We start from the raw sequence: 17282 nt of genomic DNA, 5'->3' as shown, positions 1-17282 counted from the left end.
TCCTTCTTTCTAGGCTTGCAGAGAGTATGCAGCTGAGAGAGATCTCTCCTCTCTGAGAGCCTGTGAAAATGCACAAGCCTGTAAATATGTTTTTGTCCTAACAATCAGAAATCACGCTGAGATGAGGAATAGGTCTCTAGTGCTTTATTGCTGCTACAGTAGACAGAAAATCCTAACAAACTGAAGAAGTGTGGGAAAAACCCAGACAGATAAAACCCAAAGGTTAAGGTGGGTCTGATCTGTGTCTCTTTGAATGGCTGCTTAATTCCTCAGTACTACGCATGCGTTTCCCCCCCTGGATAGGGGCCCCCTCCTGCTCGCCATCAGTGCTCATGACAGTTTTTGTGCTTTCGGTAAATAAATTTATTTTTATAGAAGTGCCTGGTGTGTGACTTTTCTGATCTCTCCTGGGCCAAAGGCTTTCTAGCACTCTGCCAACACATCACACCCTCTTCCATGTTCTGCTTCTCATTGTTCCCGGTTCCTTCTCCTATGCTCAGTTGCCCTGATATGCTTCATCGCTGGGCTGCTTAGAGTTTCTCCTGCCTCCTCTTTTGCGCCCTAAGCTGGCTATGCTGCGTCAGTTCAGGATTTCCACCCGCTCAACTGAACCTGGTCCCTTCTGGGTTTGTGTTGTGTTCCGGCTGTACCGCAAGACCAGGGCTCCACGACTTGGAGTTGTGAGGTCCAAAAGACAATTGCAACAAGCAGTAGATGCTCTGACCTCCATAACTACCTTTTTTCCCCATAAAACTTTATTAAGAGATAAAATATTAAAGAAAAACAGAAAGAAAAAGAGTTGAGGAGAAAGGGTCAGAAGGAAAGCAAAATCAGAGTGCGGGAAAGAAAAAAAGAGAGGAAGAATGAGAAAGAGGAAGAAAAAAAGAAAACAATAAAAAAGAATAGCTTCTGACTTTCCTGAGCACAGATACAGATATAAGTTAATACATTAACCCTTTACCCTAAAATTAACAATAGTACACTATATTTCTATAATCATAAACAATTCCAATCATCAAATCCCCAAATTAAAGTTTCTTTTCTTCAGGTTTCAAGCAAAAAGTCCAGAAGTGGTTTCCGAATAGAAACAAAGCTAGACAAAGTCTTTTCTTTAATCAAAGGAGTCCGTTTCACCATCTCGGCCAATTCCATGAACCTCACCATCCATTTTCCCACTGTAGGCATTTGTAAGTCCTCCTGCCTCTGTGCATAGAATAGTCTTGCTGCTGTTACCATAAATGAGAACCAAGTCCCACGTTTTCTTTCAGTCTGTTAATCCATCAAACCTAAAAGGAAAACCTCTGGTTGATCTCCATAACTACTAAGGAGACAGGAACTGCGCCTTCTTTTGATCTAGCTCGTGCAGGCAAGCATCGCAAATAGAGGAAACAAATCCATTCCTGTTTCTATGTAGGGTTAAAGACCAGCCTTTCTCAACCTTTTGCCCCTGGAGGAACCCTTGAAATGTTTTCCAGGCCTGGGGGAGCCCCTGCACAGTCAGGCTCAAATAGAGGCCAGAAGCTACAAAATTATTATATTCGTTTCATGGGTAGGCCTGGATAGATGCATCAGCAGTGCATCTTAAGCTAAAAATAAAGACTGAAACTCGCCTCTTTAATGTGAAGTTGCCTGAATTTGAAATATTTTTTAAATGAATCGTGATCTCCCAGGGAACCCCTAGTGACCTCTCGTGGAACCCGAGGGTGCCATGGGACCCTGGTTGAGGAACCCTGCCTTAGACCTTGCTGAGATTCCCTCCCTCCACCCCCATTTTCCCCCGCTGAAATGGGATTCCTGGAAATTCTGCGCATGGCTGCACAGTCTTATTTTGAAACTCATGGATACCCTTTTGGGCTTCATTCATTAACCAGGTGAAGTTTTCTGCTCCACCTCACGTAAGACTTGCTGAACCGGACAAGCTTGTTGGCTGGAAGTCCACTGCTTCTAATAGCCTACAGCTTGGGGGCGAAAGGTGACGGTATCTGCAATCTTCATCTCAAGCAGCTGCAAATGCTGATTCTTCATCTGCCAAAGTCAATGTTAATTGGCTGGGGCAAGGAGGAGGCAGTTTAGCCTTCATCAAGTCTTCATCAAGCCTTAACAGCATCACCTCAATGCAAAGAGGCAGAGAGACAAAGCCACTGGTTCACACAACCCTAAGCCTAAGGATACTTAATCATGATTTGTTGAATAAGCTACAGTTGGTTGGGTGCAAGCATAGCACTAAACCATCCTATGCTTCAGGTTTGGCCTGTGCACGAACAATGTGGGTCCACTAGGAACACAGCCTCTGTGGTTTTTTATCACCATTTGAGGCTGACAGCAATTTGTAAACCCGGCTGATTTTGATTTATTAAAAAAAATGAGGTTTATGGGTGAAAGAGGCACTGATTTTGACATGTGGATCATCAGGGCTTTGGATCTGATTCTAAAAGGGTGCTTTGAGGTAGGTGTGAAGAAAGGACAACTGTGTGACTTTTTAAAGCAGCTGCATCTTTAAAGACAGGCCTGCTTTGAGGAGCTGCAGACAAGGGCTGTGTCCGTGCCCCCTGCGGGTGCCTTTCTGCAGCTGAAGCCAAACTATTGCACAGCCTGTGGCTCAGTACCTCAGTGCGTTGTGTAAACCCTGTTAGATTAATAAGAACAATAGGGAAGCTGCTTTCAAGAGACATATCTGCACAGAGCGCCCATGTCTCCTTGCATAAATCACAGCTGGCTGGGTTCACAAAATATGCTCATTCATAAACCATGGTTCGTAGAATATAACAGCTGAGAATCAAACAAACAATATTACAGTCTGGGTTAAGGTATGAGTCTGTCTGGAACAGTTTATAACCCAAAAGTCACTTTTTGGTGCCACATTGCTCTGAAGATACTTCGCAGCTAGTTAAAAAGTTTTTAACTAGTTTACCCACATCTTTCCCATGGAGAAAAAGGAGGTGGGGGGTGAAGGGTTAAGTCCTCCATACCCAGCCCCCACCTTTACAAGTGATTTGCAATGGAAGAAAGGCTGATGTATTTAAATAAATAAATTAAATCAAAGTACAACTCAACGCAACTACAGTTTGATGTGCAACCTGACTTAAAGCAAAAAGAAGGGTGCTTGGTAGCTTACGGCATTGAATAAAAGCAGCTGCGTCTCCTAGCTACTGAAGGAACTAATTTTAATAAATGCTATGCTTTTTTTGGTCATTCTGAGCATTTATCTCGGCACGAGTGCAGTTCCAGTCCCTGTTGTACTCAGCCTCTTGCGCAGAACCTAAGCAATGCATCCATGTGTCAGTCAGTACAGAAATGAATGAAATGAAATGATGGTCCCTGCTGGAATAAAGTTAGCCTTGCAGAAAACATCAACCATACTTTACCTCGATGGTCCATATTTGGAGGCCTGATTTTTGCTCAATAGGTGGAAGTCCCATTTCTGTTTCAACGTTCATCATCCTTTATCTGGTTAAGCTGCAAAAACAAACAGGGGATAAATATAAAGAGAGCCCTGCAAACTTCCTCATTTTAATCAACCCAAGTTTGAATCCTTTCTGACTTTTTCCCTTTAACTGGGGAATGTACAACACCTTATGCAGGAACATCCCTGGGGGCTTTACAGGTAGTCCTCGCTTAATGACCACAATTGGGACCCGGATTTTTGTTGCTAAGGGAAGCGGTCATTAAGTGAATCCAACCCGATTTTACAACCTTTTTTGCGGTGGTGGTTAAGTGAAATACCATGGGCGTTAAGTGAACCATGCGGTCGTTCAGCAAATCATGGTTCCCTATTGATTTTCCTTGCTAGAAGCTGGCTTGGAAGATTGAAAGCGTTGATCATATGACATGATGCTGTGACGGTCATAAATATGAACCAGGTGCTAAGCGCCCAAATCGTGATTACGTGACTGCAGGGATGCTGCAACAGCTGTAAGTGTGAGGACTGGTCATAAGTCGTTTTTTTCAGCACCAATGTAAGTCCAAACCATCACTAAACGAATGGTTGTTAAGCGAGGACTACCTGTATTACTTTCTGATTTCAATTTATAACCCACTTTTTTTCACTCAAGGCAGCTAACATCAGAAATAATATAATATAAAATAATTCCCTCTAAAATTGTGACCAATCCTATTCAAAAAGGCCTGATTAAAAAGGAAGCTTGGATTCTTTTTTTGCAGCGGGAAAATTTGAGTGTGTGGTGCAATTGCTAGAGAAATGTGTTCCCTGGTATAGGAATGAAAAAGGATGGAAAAAGGATGGAATATATAAATAACAGGGCTCCATAAATAAGAGATCTGCCTCTTTATTTAATAAAGCAGAACAAAAGGGAATATATATTGATAACAGAAGGAAAAAAAGGAACAGCAGTAGAACAAAAATTGCACATAGAAATATCTCTTGCACATGTGCGTAAGCATACATATATTTTACATTTTTTTAAAAAAATTAATTGGTGTTTAAGTTGTATCCATTGGCAGCCTACCAAAGCTGAATTATCAGCATCCTCTCTCCCATCATCCACTACATTAATGAGGACTAGCGACTTGCCTCTTTAGACCTAAATTTCTCAGAGCATCAGAACCTGCTCACTTCCTACCTCTGCCCCGGTCTCTGTACCTGAAGCTGCAGTCTAACTCCACTGTAAGCCTTGGGTGCATCTGCCAATAATCAGTTGCCCCAAGAAAATTCCTCAAAATGGAGAAGATAAAAAAGTTGGGTCCTTTGGTGATTTTCTCCCCAAAGTAGAACTTCACTGAAAACAACACTTTGATCCTCTATCTTCTATTATTTTCTCTCCAACTTCCTGCAAATTGACATTTGCAACCCGGTCCTTCCAGTTGCACTCTTTCCTGGTCTTTTGTTCAAGGGTTTCAAATATCGGGAGGCTGCTGATGAAATCAGTCCGGGCGCAGTCCTCAGCTGCGTCCTATCAGTGATGTCCTCTAGATGTGTGGAAATACAGACTGGTTTAGCACGTAGCCCAAATCAGGCTGAAGAATGCTAGAAGGCTGGTGTCCTTGAAAGCTGTAATTTTGCGGGGGGAAAGAGATAAAACTATCCTTTGGGAAAATGGGTTCACTAACATTTGTCAGCCTTACCAGGTGGACCAGACAGGGAACACAACCAGATGAACTAATTCTACTTTATTGCAAAGTTACGTTGACAGAATCTTGCAAGTCTGAAAGTACAGTTCTCCTGCCGTCTCTTTTACAGCTCACGAAACCAGGGAAGGTCCCTTCTGAGCATCTTACTCTTCCCATTATGCAGCTGTGGGCTAGGCTGCCTCTTATCTGACCGTTCCCTAGGCAGCATCTCTTTGCCCCGTCTCCCGAGGTCTTTCCCACGCACCATTGCATCTTGAATTTCTCAGGGTGGAAGACCTTTTCAATTTCCCAAGGCCATGGAAGGTTTTTCCCAAGACCCCACATTAAAGAGCAAGGATTTTACATTATCTTGTAAAACGGAGGGGCATTCATCACATAGCTCCCACCCTTCACTAGGCCAACTTCACACTACCTAGAACCCATCAGTCCATCAGCTTCCGCCTCGCCTTCCAACCGATTTCCATCTTCTCTCGCTTCAAAATCATCATCAACCTTGTCCCAACAAAACTTGTAATTTTCTCCATTGAGTCTTGGCCTCCAAACCACTCTGTGGGCAAAATCTGCCTTCCAGACTTTCAAAAGTTTTCTTCCCACACAACAGAGGCTCCTGATTTTCCTATTCTATTGTCGAGGACATTCAGAGTTGCTCAAGGCCGCTCAGCAGTGTGTTTGAACTTCTTTGCTGTGGGAATGGAGTGTTTTTGGTGGCACACCGTGACAAGGTCTGAAATCTCCCTGGCTGTCCACTCTTTGCAATCTGAAATAAAACCCACTCTTCTCTACCTTTCCTTGAATGGAGATGTCAGACAGTTGGAGAGACAATTGTGCAAACAAAAGCCACAACAACAAAACCCTCAGAAGTTTCACAAGAAATGCCATCACTTTTGTGAAACAGAATGAAAGTTGGCAGGAAAAAATGCAGGATAATTTTTTGCAAAGGGTGGATTTGAGTGCAAACTTCCTATTACCCTAGTTCCTTCCTTAGTGTGGTTTGGCACCTTAACTCCCTATTTTTTTCCTTGCTATTTTTTCCTCTCTTTTTCCTTTTTTCCCCTTGCTATTAGGAAATGAGCCTCATTATCATCTTGCAGTCCAATATCAGTGACAGAATACTAACCACAATTTATAACAAGAAAAAAAGGCATTAAATGAATATGTGAATTTTTCACATAAACATATTCATAAATTATATTCTGCATTCTATATACCATATACTTATTTCCTTCTCAACTGAATGCAGGTAGTCCTTGAGTTATGTCCACTCGTTCAGCGACCGTTCAAAGTTATGACAGGGCTGAACGAGGGGGAATTATGATGGGTCCTTGAAGTTGTAGCTGTCACAGCGCCCCCACGGCCACGTGACTGCAATTCAGGTGCTTGGCAACCAGCTTGCACTTACGACAGTTGAAGTGTCCCGTGGTCACGTGATCGCCATTTGCAACCTTCCCTGCCGGCTTCCCACAAGCAAAATCGATGGGGAAGCCGGCAGGGAAGGTCGCAAGTCGCTCCAATAAGTCACTCCTGCAGTCTTGGGGTTATGACAGCAACATGGACTGCCTGGATTGGTGTTGCTAAATGATGTGGTCCTGTGACGTTGCACTTTATGACCACCTCACTTAGCAACAGCAATTCCACTCCCAACTGCCGTCGTAACCCGAGGACTACCTGCACACATGTGCAAATATACATGAAATCAAGGATATTTTGACACCTGACATTTGCAATTTTTGACAGTCAGGAACCATCAAACTTTACCACCAAATTTAGCAAAGCTGTCTGCAGCCATCACCTAGACCGAGGGGAGTTCCGGGAGGAAAAAAGGAAAGTGGAATGACCGATGTCATTCTGTCTAAATTATAATGTGGTTTTCCTCAGTGATATATGGAGTAGGATGCATTTCCAGATTGGTAGCATATTTTGAATGATGGAATAAAGACGCTGCAAGAAAACAGAACTTTTGAACAAAACGAAAAGAACAGTTTGCTTTGCAAAACAGGACAGAATTTGCAAGAACAATAAAAATAAGAAGGGAAAAGTAGGAAGAAACTGCATCTCACCTCATCCAGGCAGAAATATCCATAGCAAGGGGTCAAAAGAGTCAAAATACAGCTGCAGCTGTGTGGCTGAAGGCCCGTCCCAGTTTTACATGCACACATGTTGAGCACCACCCCTTTTAGAACACATGGGGCTTCAGCTGTGCTGTTGCAGTTGCCATCTTGACTTTTTTGACCCCCTCCCAGCAAATGCCAACTGTAATATAGAAAGGGAGACAATTGCTTGATTATTTCCAAAGCTGGAGAAGAAAAGAAGGGGTATACACTGCCAAAACTGTTATACAGGTAGTCCTTGCTTAACAACCATTAGTTTAGTGACAGTTTGGACTTATAATGGTGCTGGAAAAAACGACTTACAACCGGTCCTCACAATTATGAACACCACAGTGTCCCCTGTGGTCACGTGATTATGATTTGGGTGCTTGGCAACCAGTTCACATTTATGGCTGTTGCAGCATCCTGTGGTCACGTGATCACTATTTTTGACCTTCCCAGCCAGCTTCTGGCAAGCAAAATCAGTGTGGACCCACATGATTCACTTAACAACCACATGGTTCACTTAATGCTTGCAGTGATTCATTTAACGACCACTGCAAAAAAGGTCATATAATCGGGTCAGATTCGTTTAATGACTGCTTTGCTTAGCAAGCAAAATTCCAGTCCCAATTGTGGTCATTAAGCGAGGACTACCCATACAGAATTTTTGGTGGATCAAAAGGTTGCTTTCCTACTTCTCTGTAACCTTGAAAAAAAAAAAGTAGGTTTGGGCAACTCGTTTTGGGAGAGGTACATTCAAAACAGGCAATTACTGCCAAACAAAGGGCTAAAATAGGGACCTGTTTGAACTCCCACCTCGTGATTTCCATCGGCACCCAGTCCGTCCAAATGACACTGACTGGCTTCTAATTATTTCACCCCTTCTAGTCAGAGGGCTGTGTTTTCGCAGAGACACACGGTAGTTTTGGAATTAAAGTTCTTGGTCCAAGTGACCAGAAGTAATAATCAAGTCTAGCTGAATTACTTCAGAACTCCTGTGCCTCTGTGCTCGAGACCACCTGCTCTTCGCTGGGTTCCAGTATCTACCCTCAAGGGAGGATCCCCACAGCCAGGGGATGTAGGAGCTCGTCTTCTGAACAGGACCCGGGGATGGGTGATCGAGGGCACCAGGAGGGCCTCTGGGGAAGGAAATCTGCTCTGAATCCCTGCAGAAAGCAAGGAAGGACAGGCCGGCGGGGCTGTGAGTTTGACCTGGATCCAGAGATGCAGATGAAGGGATGAGGCTTGGTCCCGAGGCTGATCTTCGAAGGACAAGGAAAAAATTAAGACTGGAGGATTTAGGCACCAGCAGGCCCTTTCTTTGGTCTATCACTGGTGCTTCCAATTCTCCTAACTTATCTATTTGCTACTGTTTGTTTGTTTATTTATTTATTTAATAGTTGCTATTGTTTATTTGCTAGATTGCTTCCAATTCTCCTGGCTTATTTATTTGCTATTACTTATTTGTTCGTTTGTCATTATTATTAGTTATTTGCTAGACTTATATCCACCTTGGAAGCTGGTGTGATATCAGCCTGCATTCACAATAATAATGCCCAAATAACAATACCTACCTACCTACCTACCTACCTACCTATTATTCTAGTTTATATAGCTGCCCATCTCATACATGTGACTCTGGGTGGTTTACCAAGAATGAAAGCAAATATTAAACAAAGAACAGTACCACAATTTTAAAAACAAGAAAAAAAAAGAATACCAAAAGCAAACTTGTAGCCGCGGTAATCACGCCTAACAACAACACTCAACACAACCCCTGTGCCGACTCTGCCACATTCCCTGGTCCCCATGCCCATTGGCAAAACCATGTTTTCAGGGTCTTGCAATATTCCTTGCCTCAAGGAGAATCATCACTGGGGGAAGCTTCTGTCTCATAAAGCAGCATTTCTCAACCTGGGCAACTTTAAGAGGTGTGGACTTCAACTCTCAGAATTCCCCATCCAGCATGCTGTCTGGGGAATTCTGGGGGTTGAAGTTCACCCTTGCTGGCTGAGGAATTCTGGGAGTTGAAGCCCACCCACGTTGGGGAATTCTGGGGGTTGAAGTTTACCCTTGCTGGCTAGGGAATTCTGGGAGTTGAAGCCCACCCACGTTGGGGAATTCTGGGGGTTGAAGTTTACCCTTGCTGGCTAGGGAATTCTGGGAGTTGAAGCCCACCCACGTTGGGGAATTCTGGGGGTTGAAGTTCACCCTTGCTGGCTGGGGAGTTCTGGGAGTTGAAGCCCACCCACGTTGGGGAATTCTGGGGGTTGAAGTTTACCCTTGCTGGCTAGGGAATTCTGGGAGTTGAAGCCCACCCACGTTGGGGAATTCTGGGGGTTGAAGTTCACCCTTGCTGGCTGGGGAGTTCTGGGAGTTGAAGCCCACCCACGTTGGGGAATTCTGGGGGTTGAAGTTCACCCTTGCTGGCTGGGGAGTTCTGGGAGTTGAAGCCCACCCATGTTGGGGAATTCTGGAGGTTGAAGTTCACCCTTGCTGGCTGGGGAATTCTGGGAGTTGAAGCCCACCCATGTTGGGGAATTCTGGGGGTTGAAGTTCACCCTTGCTGGCTGGGGAATTCTGGGAATTGAAGTGCACCCATGTTGGGGAATTCTGGGGGTTGAAGTCCACCCATGCTGGCTGGGGAGTTCTGGGAGTTGAAGCCCACCCACGTTGGGGAATTCTGGGGGTTGAAGTTCACCCTTGCTGGCTGGGGAATTCTGGGAATTGAAGTGCACCCACGTTGGGGAATTCTGGGGGTTGAAGTTCACCCTTGCTGGCTGGGGAATTCTGGGAGTTGAAGCCCACCCATGTTGGGGAATTCTGGGGGTTGAAGTTCACCCTTGCTGGCTGGGGAATTCTGGGAATTGAAGTGCACCCATGTTGGGGAATTCTGGGGGTTGAAGTCCACACATCCTCAAGTTGCCAAGGTTGAGAAACACTGATTGATGGGGACAAATTTCAAGCAATTCCAGATCTTCTTCACTGGCTTTCAGAATTGGATTTATGCGCTTGGTCTTAGCAGTTGGACAGAAAAGGCACATAACGATGGCTCATGCAAAAGCGAGTTCCAAATCTCATTCTTAAACCAAAAGGGAGGTGACTCTGGATTTATACTCCTCTCCTCCAAAAAGAAGTTTAAACTGAAGAAAATTCGCCTTTTAGACGAAAGAGTCTCTTTTGGTTTTAGTTTCTGGAAACCCTTTTTAATTAGCATGCTTTCAATGTCTTGCTTTCTCTGTTGTGTTCTACGCATGCGCGCGTGTTTTAATTGCCGGTCCCTTTGAGAGGTGATTGCATAGGAAGTGGTGGTTAAAAATACGCCGCTAGAATAATAATATCAACAGCGATAATAGTTAAAAAGTGGCACCACGTTTGCTGCCATATTGAGGCCAGAAAGAAATAGAAACTTGAGTGGAGGGCCTAGACAGGATCCCCGTAATTAAAAGGGAAGGAAGCGCTCCAAAATTCCTGCAGAACGCAAACACACACCCCTTCAAGAAATGTAAGCTATGTGGGTGGGGCTGAGGGGGAAGGAAAAGGTGCTCATTGTGGCTTTCACTGGAACGCCACCCCCGCCAAGAAAAGCTCGCCTTGCAGACACAAACTGGTTTTCCGCTTCGCTTGTCCCAGGCATTCGTCTCCCTCAACCCTGCAGAGAAATCTCTTTCCAGGCCGAGAAGCAGGGAATCCAACCAGAGACTTGGGGAACCCCAAGTCTTTCTCCAAGGGATGGGCAAAAAGGTCAAAATGGCAAGCATGCTGGTACAATTGAAGCTCCCCTTGTTTTTTACGGGCGTCATGCATAAAAAACAAAAGTGTTGATCATGTTGGTGTGGCCGCCATCTTGCCTTTTTTGACCACACCCTGCAGTCATCTCTGTCTGGCTCACTCTACAAGGCACTGGATGGCTCCAAGCCTGGAGGGGATGAACGCTTTGCTTTGTGTTAAGGCCAGGGCCGCAACTAGGGTCTGTGTCACCCGGGGCAAACACGGATTCCACGCCCATTTTGGCGCCCCCCCAGCACTCATTTTGGCGCTCCACCAGCGCAGCGCCTGGGGTACTTGCCCCGGCTGCCCCCCCCGGTTGCGGCCCTGGTTAAGACAAAAGGTTGGCTTGGTAAAGAATTGACAACTCCTGTAGCTTGTGTGTGCTGACAACAATTTCTGCAGTGTAGAGGCGTCCCAGGAAAATAGCCGCTGTCTGTATCATTTCCCCAATTCCAGCCCCTAGGGACAAGGGGATGTCTCAAAATTGGAGCTGCATGGGGATGATTTACTCATTGCTTTTCTTTGGCTTCTCTTTGTAGTATTTGCACCGTTTCTTTATAATATGATACAGGCAGTCCTTGCTTAATGACCACAATTGGGACCAGAATTTTGGTTGCTAAGCAAAACGGTCATTAAGCAAATTTGACTCAATTTTATGACCTTTTTTGCAATGGTCATTAAGTGTATCACTGCGGGTGTTAAGCAAACCATGTGCCTGTTAAGTGAATCACATGGTTCCCCATTGATTTTGCTTGCCAGAAGCCAGCCAGGAAAGTCAAAAATGGCAATCATGTGACCACAGGATGCTGTGACGGTCATAAATGTGAACCGGTTGCCAAGTGACCAAATTGTGATCACAGGACTGTGTGGATGCCATGATGGTTATAAGTGTGAGGACCAGTCACAAGTTGGTTTTTCCAGCACTGTTGTAAATCTGAACTGTCACTAAACAAATGGTTGTTAAGCGAGGACTGCCTGTAGTGTTGGAGAAACAAAGAACAGGCTGAATACCCTTCCTCTGATGAGGAATCATTTAGTCTCCACCCAAAGAATAAATACTTCAGAGATTACCACCCTGTAGTGTTTGAAAGCCATTCCATTAATAAATAACTTGGCTGTGTAACTTGAAATGTCCTCAAAATGCATCCAGGGCCTATCGTATTTCGGACAGGGAACTGTCCTTCAAAATCATGAACTCAAAGTTCAAATGACGGGGGGAGATGCAGAGAACACCCTTGACCGACGGTCATGGTTGGAAAATCTGCGATGCAGAAAACAAGAGCAGTTAAAGATCAGGAGCACAGTGTGAGTTGGATGGCAGCTATAGCCTTTTTCCTGCAGAAGTCCTGGACTACAGAACCTATCAGCCCCAGCACAAGTGACCAGTGATGAGGGCTGTAGTTCAAGTCATCTGAAGAAGGACAGGCTGGGAAGGAAGGTATGTGATTCTGTATGGTCTAGGTCAGTGTTTCTCAACCTCAGCAGCTTTAGGATGTGTGGACTTCAACTCCCAGAATTCCCCAGCCAGCATGCTGGCTGAGGAATTCTGGGAGTTGAAGTCCATACATCTTAAAGTGGCCAAGGTTGAAAAACACTAGTCTAGATTGAATCTGTTGTTTAAAAATGGAATCACAGGGATTTGTGTAATTATGATGTTGCTATTTTACTGTCGTAGAAAACTAGGGAAATATTTCTGTCCCATTTTTTTTCCAGTTTAGTTTCCTTTCCCTCCTTTTTGTTTTTATTAGTTCATTACTGAGTTTTCATTTCAGACAGCTTTGATCGAGCAGTTGGAAATGAAATGAACAAAAGCATGCTGTTCTTTCTACTTTTTGGAAAACAGTTCAGTTATGGTTTAAAAAAAAAGGTTGGGAAAAACGGACCCAGCGTCACATGAAAAAAACACTTGATGTTTACCAGCAGATGTCTTTCACTTTGCAGAATTTGCTTTTGAAATGTTTTCCGAGAAACATTCTTGCAAGTGGAGTGCTGTCTCCCGGTTCCTACAAGATCACCAAATGGTGTGTCTCTTATTATACAGCCAATTTGCAGCCTGCTGCAGCCTCCCTGGCTTCTGACACATTGATTGCATGAATCCTCAGAAAAGAAAACTTTTTTTTTTCCAGATGAGGAGCAGACACAGCTCCAAAAGGATGGAAGAGAAAGAAGAGAAAAGAACAATCAACAGCAGTTGCTCCAGCAAGGAAGTCCTAACACCGTCAGAAGAAATTTGAAAGCAGTTTTGCACAATTGGTGCTCTTCGTTTGCTGTGATTTGATTCTTTTCTTAAAACTATGACAGCAGGAGGGACCCTGCTTGGATTTTTGTTTTGCAAATGGTCTTTTGACTACAGGTAATCCTAACTTAATGACCACAATTGGGGCTGGAATTTTGGTTGCTAAGTGAAGCAGTCATTAAGCGAATCTGACCCAATTTTACGACCTTTTTCACAGTGGTCATTAAGCGAACCATGTGTTTGTTAAGTGAATCACGCGGTTCCCCATTGATTTTGCTTGGCAGAAGCTGGCCGGGAAGGTCGAAAATGGCAATCACATGACCACAGGACGCTGCAATAGTCATAAATGCGAACTGCTTGCCAAGCACCCAAATCGTGATCATGTGACCGCAGGGGACGCTGCAATGGTCATAAGTGCAAGGACCGGTCATAAGTAGTTTTTTTCAACACTGCCATAAGTCTGAACTGTCACTAAACAAATGGTGATTAAGCAAGGACTACCTGTACTAGAAAAAGTTGGACACAAATAACCCCAGGAAAATAAAATAAAATCCTAATGAAAGGACTGGCCACGAAACACTCGGGGTGAATTGCAATTCCTTCTCCTTTCTCTTGCTACCTTGCTGAAATTAAAGTTAGCAAAAATACTGCTGTTGGGATGATGGCATTGCCTTCTCTCCATGAATTGCAGGTGGCAACTGACACGTGTGGTGCTGATATTGCCCTGGCAATTTGGCCTGCTTTTGGGGTATCTACGAGAAGGGTGAGCAACTGGGGTGGGGGGTGAACTTTCTCCTCCACTTTGCTGGCTGGCCCCAAACTGTGGCCCAGTGACCTGAGGACTGCGGGATCTGCATATTTTCACTTTGGGCAGTGGGGGAAAATTAAAGTACTTATTTTGCTTCTTCAGTCCTCCTCCTAGTCCGTTTGGGGACTAGGCCCACCTTTGGATTCGCAGGAGTGCTGAGTGTGCGTCTGAAGTTTCTGTGCAACACTTGGCACCTGCTTTGCCCCATAAAACCTCACCCAGCAAACAAGTGCAAAATTTTACGATTCGTCCCCCGAGGGGCACCTATGTGGCATTTTAAAATGCCTACTCTATGATTCAAGGATAATTTCTGGTGGGAAGCTTGCAGCCCTCGAGGCCCCACGACTGGGAAGCTTTTGCTGACAAGTTCCTAGCGAGTGTTGCCGCTGGAGCTGAAAGAAGGAAGGAGGGGAAGATTGTTTTTGAGCAAGGAAGGAAAACCCAGATGGGTTTGCCCAGCACCGGCAGGAACAGGCTTGAGCAGGTGCTGCAAGTGACTTCCCTCAGGTTGAATTGTTGCAAAGCCCAGCCAGATTTCACCCCTGAGAATCAATGCGAGTGCTTGTTAGGTGTCCCAGAAGCACAGGCTAAGAGTGGTCAGGAGCTAATTCCATAAAAACGGTGCACCACACAAACCTGTCACTGCGCAACCCTCCTCATCCCCGTTCCTGGTTGGATGCTGGCCAGGTAGCAAGTCCTGTGGGATCAGAGAAGGCGTCCTTGCTGCCATGTAATGTTTACAAGGACACCAAGAAGAAAGGGGAGGATAAAGCTACAATGCACCAGCCAAATTCTGTTCACCAGGAATGAAAGTCAAACACCATTGGAGGGCCGCAGAGAAACGCTTCTGAAGTTTGATCAGGCAGTGTGGAGTTAGGCTGCAAAAGGCTGTGGAGACCTTTGGGTTTCGGGAAAAGACGGTTGCAACGCTGAAGTTGAAATGTCTTAGAAAGGCCATCTAACCGGGCCCTGCACAAAGACCCACATTGGAGGACACAGCCACCATGTTGACTTTCTTCACCAGCCCTGCAAGTACCCCGATGGAGGATCAGCTTAGAAAGGAGAGACACCGATGAGAATCAGGAGACGCGCCAACAGAGAGGGATACTGTAAACCCCAATACACTTTTGATGTTTCCACTGTAGGAAGTGGAGAATTTTGGGTGTTGGGAATAGCCCCCGCTTTGTTTTCCAACCGGCAAGGGTGGACAGGAGTGAAATCATGGTCCTTCCCTCTGGCTGGCTGATCTCCAGGCCCACCCTGTTCTGCTGCTGATCCGCCGTATCTCAGGAGTGGAACAGGCTGTGAAGAAGAGGCAGGATGGAGTCCAGCTAAGGAGACCATGTAAGAGTATGCAGGGCCAGAGATTCCCCAGGCCTAGTATATGGTTACTTCCAAACCACCTGGGCTTGTTTTAATCTTAACAAATGCAAAAATATTCAGCCAACCAAGAACAAACCCTGGAGTAAGATTCTGGTCTTCTAGGAAGCCTGGATCCCAGTCAGAGTCACCCAAAGTGAATCATGGATGGAGATCTCTTGACATGCTCCAACGATGAGCCACATGGAGGCACTTGGCCTCATTCTTTGCAAAGTATCTCCATCAGTTACGTCAACAAGGCTGGGTATCCTTCGTTCCTATACCAGCAATGAAACCGATGCTAAACAGGAAGGCATTGTCATCATTTCATCAGGGAATTTTCTGGTGCTAAAAAGGCAGGAGGTACAGTTGCTCAGCCCAGCTCTGCCCTTAACTCATGGTGGGAAAAATAAGCTCCATTGTGCCTTTGGTCAATATTATCTTTGACCAATGAGCCTTTCCTTTGTTAGAAATAAATGCACCTCACTTCCTCTTTCCAGCATTAAGGAGTTATAGACCGCAGCTGGTACTTAAACCAAGTGCAACTTTTTGACACCTCCCAGATTTCCCAGCCGCTGCCCACAACCTTCATGAGTTTTGGAGTCTCACTGCCTCTGGGGGATATCAGGTTGGGGAAGACTGATTCAGGGAAACCACAAAGGTAAACTCTGGACATTTCCTGATGAGGCTGTTTTGCCTCTCGAATTATTATGGTATGCAGGGGAGAAACAATTAGGTCCAAAAAGCTGGTTCCAGATCTGTTAGAGTTGCACTTCTAAAATTAAATGATTTTGTGTGTTTGGAAGACCTGAGAGACCTCAGCTGTGATATCCCATTGATCAGCTGAGAGAGAGAGAAGAATTGAACCAAAGAACCATCCCTTCTCCTCTGCATCCCAGATAAATAATCTTGCGGAACATAAAACTTTAAATTAAATTTGGCTCCTGCCACAAGTCAAATGAGTCATTCGCACTGAACAAAACAAGGGAAAATTACTCGGTATGTGAAAGTCAGAGCAATTTTACTGTACTCACCAGCAAAAAAACCAAACCAAACCAATCTAATGATTGTCTTAGAACTATGTCCATATCTAATGCTGGTTTGGAAAAGCTTTTCCTTGCTCCTGCACCCCACCTCAAACTGTAAAACATTTCCCCAAATGCAGGGGAAAAAAAAGATTTTTAGTCAATGTTTGCACGTCATATTAAATGAAATGTGGTTACTCGGTTAATCCAGTGGCCTGGGTTTGACAATACGCTGAACCGTCAGTGGTGCTCACTTTGCACACAAACCAGCCGACCCCATTTTAGTTTTATTGTGCTGTGCAAATGGCACCTTTTGCACCTTTCGGAAGGCCATTTCTCAGCAGACCTTGCTATTTGGCTGTGGGACCTCCCCTTCAAACAAGAGGCTGCTGCAAAATTAAGGGGACATCTACCACCCTCGTCCAACCAAGAGAAAGAAAAGAGGCAGTTTTGCCTCCCATGCTCTGGCCTGAAACACTGTACTTCAAGGTGCACTGGAGCTCTGCCCCCCTGAAAATATGGCAACCCTAATTTCAACAGGAAAAGCCGAACCTACACAAAACTGCATTTGCTCCAATTTCAATAGCCTGGACCGTGAAGTACATCAGCCTCTTTGCGGGGAGGCTCAGAGAGTCACTCTTCCTGGGTTGAGCGGCTTTGAGAGAGAGGAAAGAGCGCATTTGCTCATGTCTGGCTTGGGGTCCAGCCTCAGAGCAAAAAGAAAAAAAACAAACTCAAAGCAAAGGGGACACTTCCTTCCTTCTCAGAGAAGATCTGTGAAGTTCAGCTTACCTTCCAGTCCAGAGTATTCTGTGTTTCTGGTCGTTCCTCCCCACCTGCCCGAAACCACTTTGCAAGCTGCCTTTGAGCACAGGCTGGCCCTGTGTGCTGCCCAGCTACTGTGC

General features: G+C 45.1%; 1 protein-coding gene across 1 annotated transcript in view; it reads right to left on the bottom strand.

The window, feature by feature from the left end:
• Window positions 1-17282, bottom strand: part of VILL (villin like) — a 38664-nt gene extending 21382 nt beyond the window's left edge. The window contains exons 1-2 of the mRNA XM_063303300.1: window positions 17170-17282; window positions 3366-3456 (exon numbers count right to left, since the gene is read on the bottom strand). Coding sequence (XP_063159370.1) covers window positions 3366-3440 — 75 coding nt within the window. The 5' untranslated portion in view covers window positions 3441-3456; window positions 17170-17282. The remainder of the gene's footprint in view (window positions 1-3365; window positions 3457-17169) is intronic.

The sequence above is a fragment of the Candoia aspera genome, chromosome 4 (genome assembly GCF_035149785.1).
Source record: "Candoia aspera isolate rCanAsp1 chromosome 4, rCanAsp1.hap2, whole genome shotgun sequence".
NCBI lineage: Eukaryota > Metazoa > Chordata > Lepidosauria > Squamata > Boidae > Candoia > Candoia aspera.
Note: the sequence above shows the minus strand (reverse complement) of the source record. Positions and strands in the feature narration are given on the sequence as shown.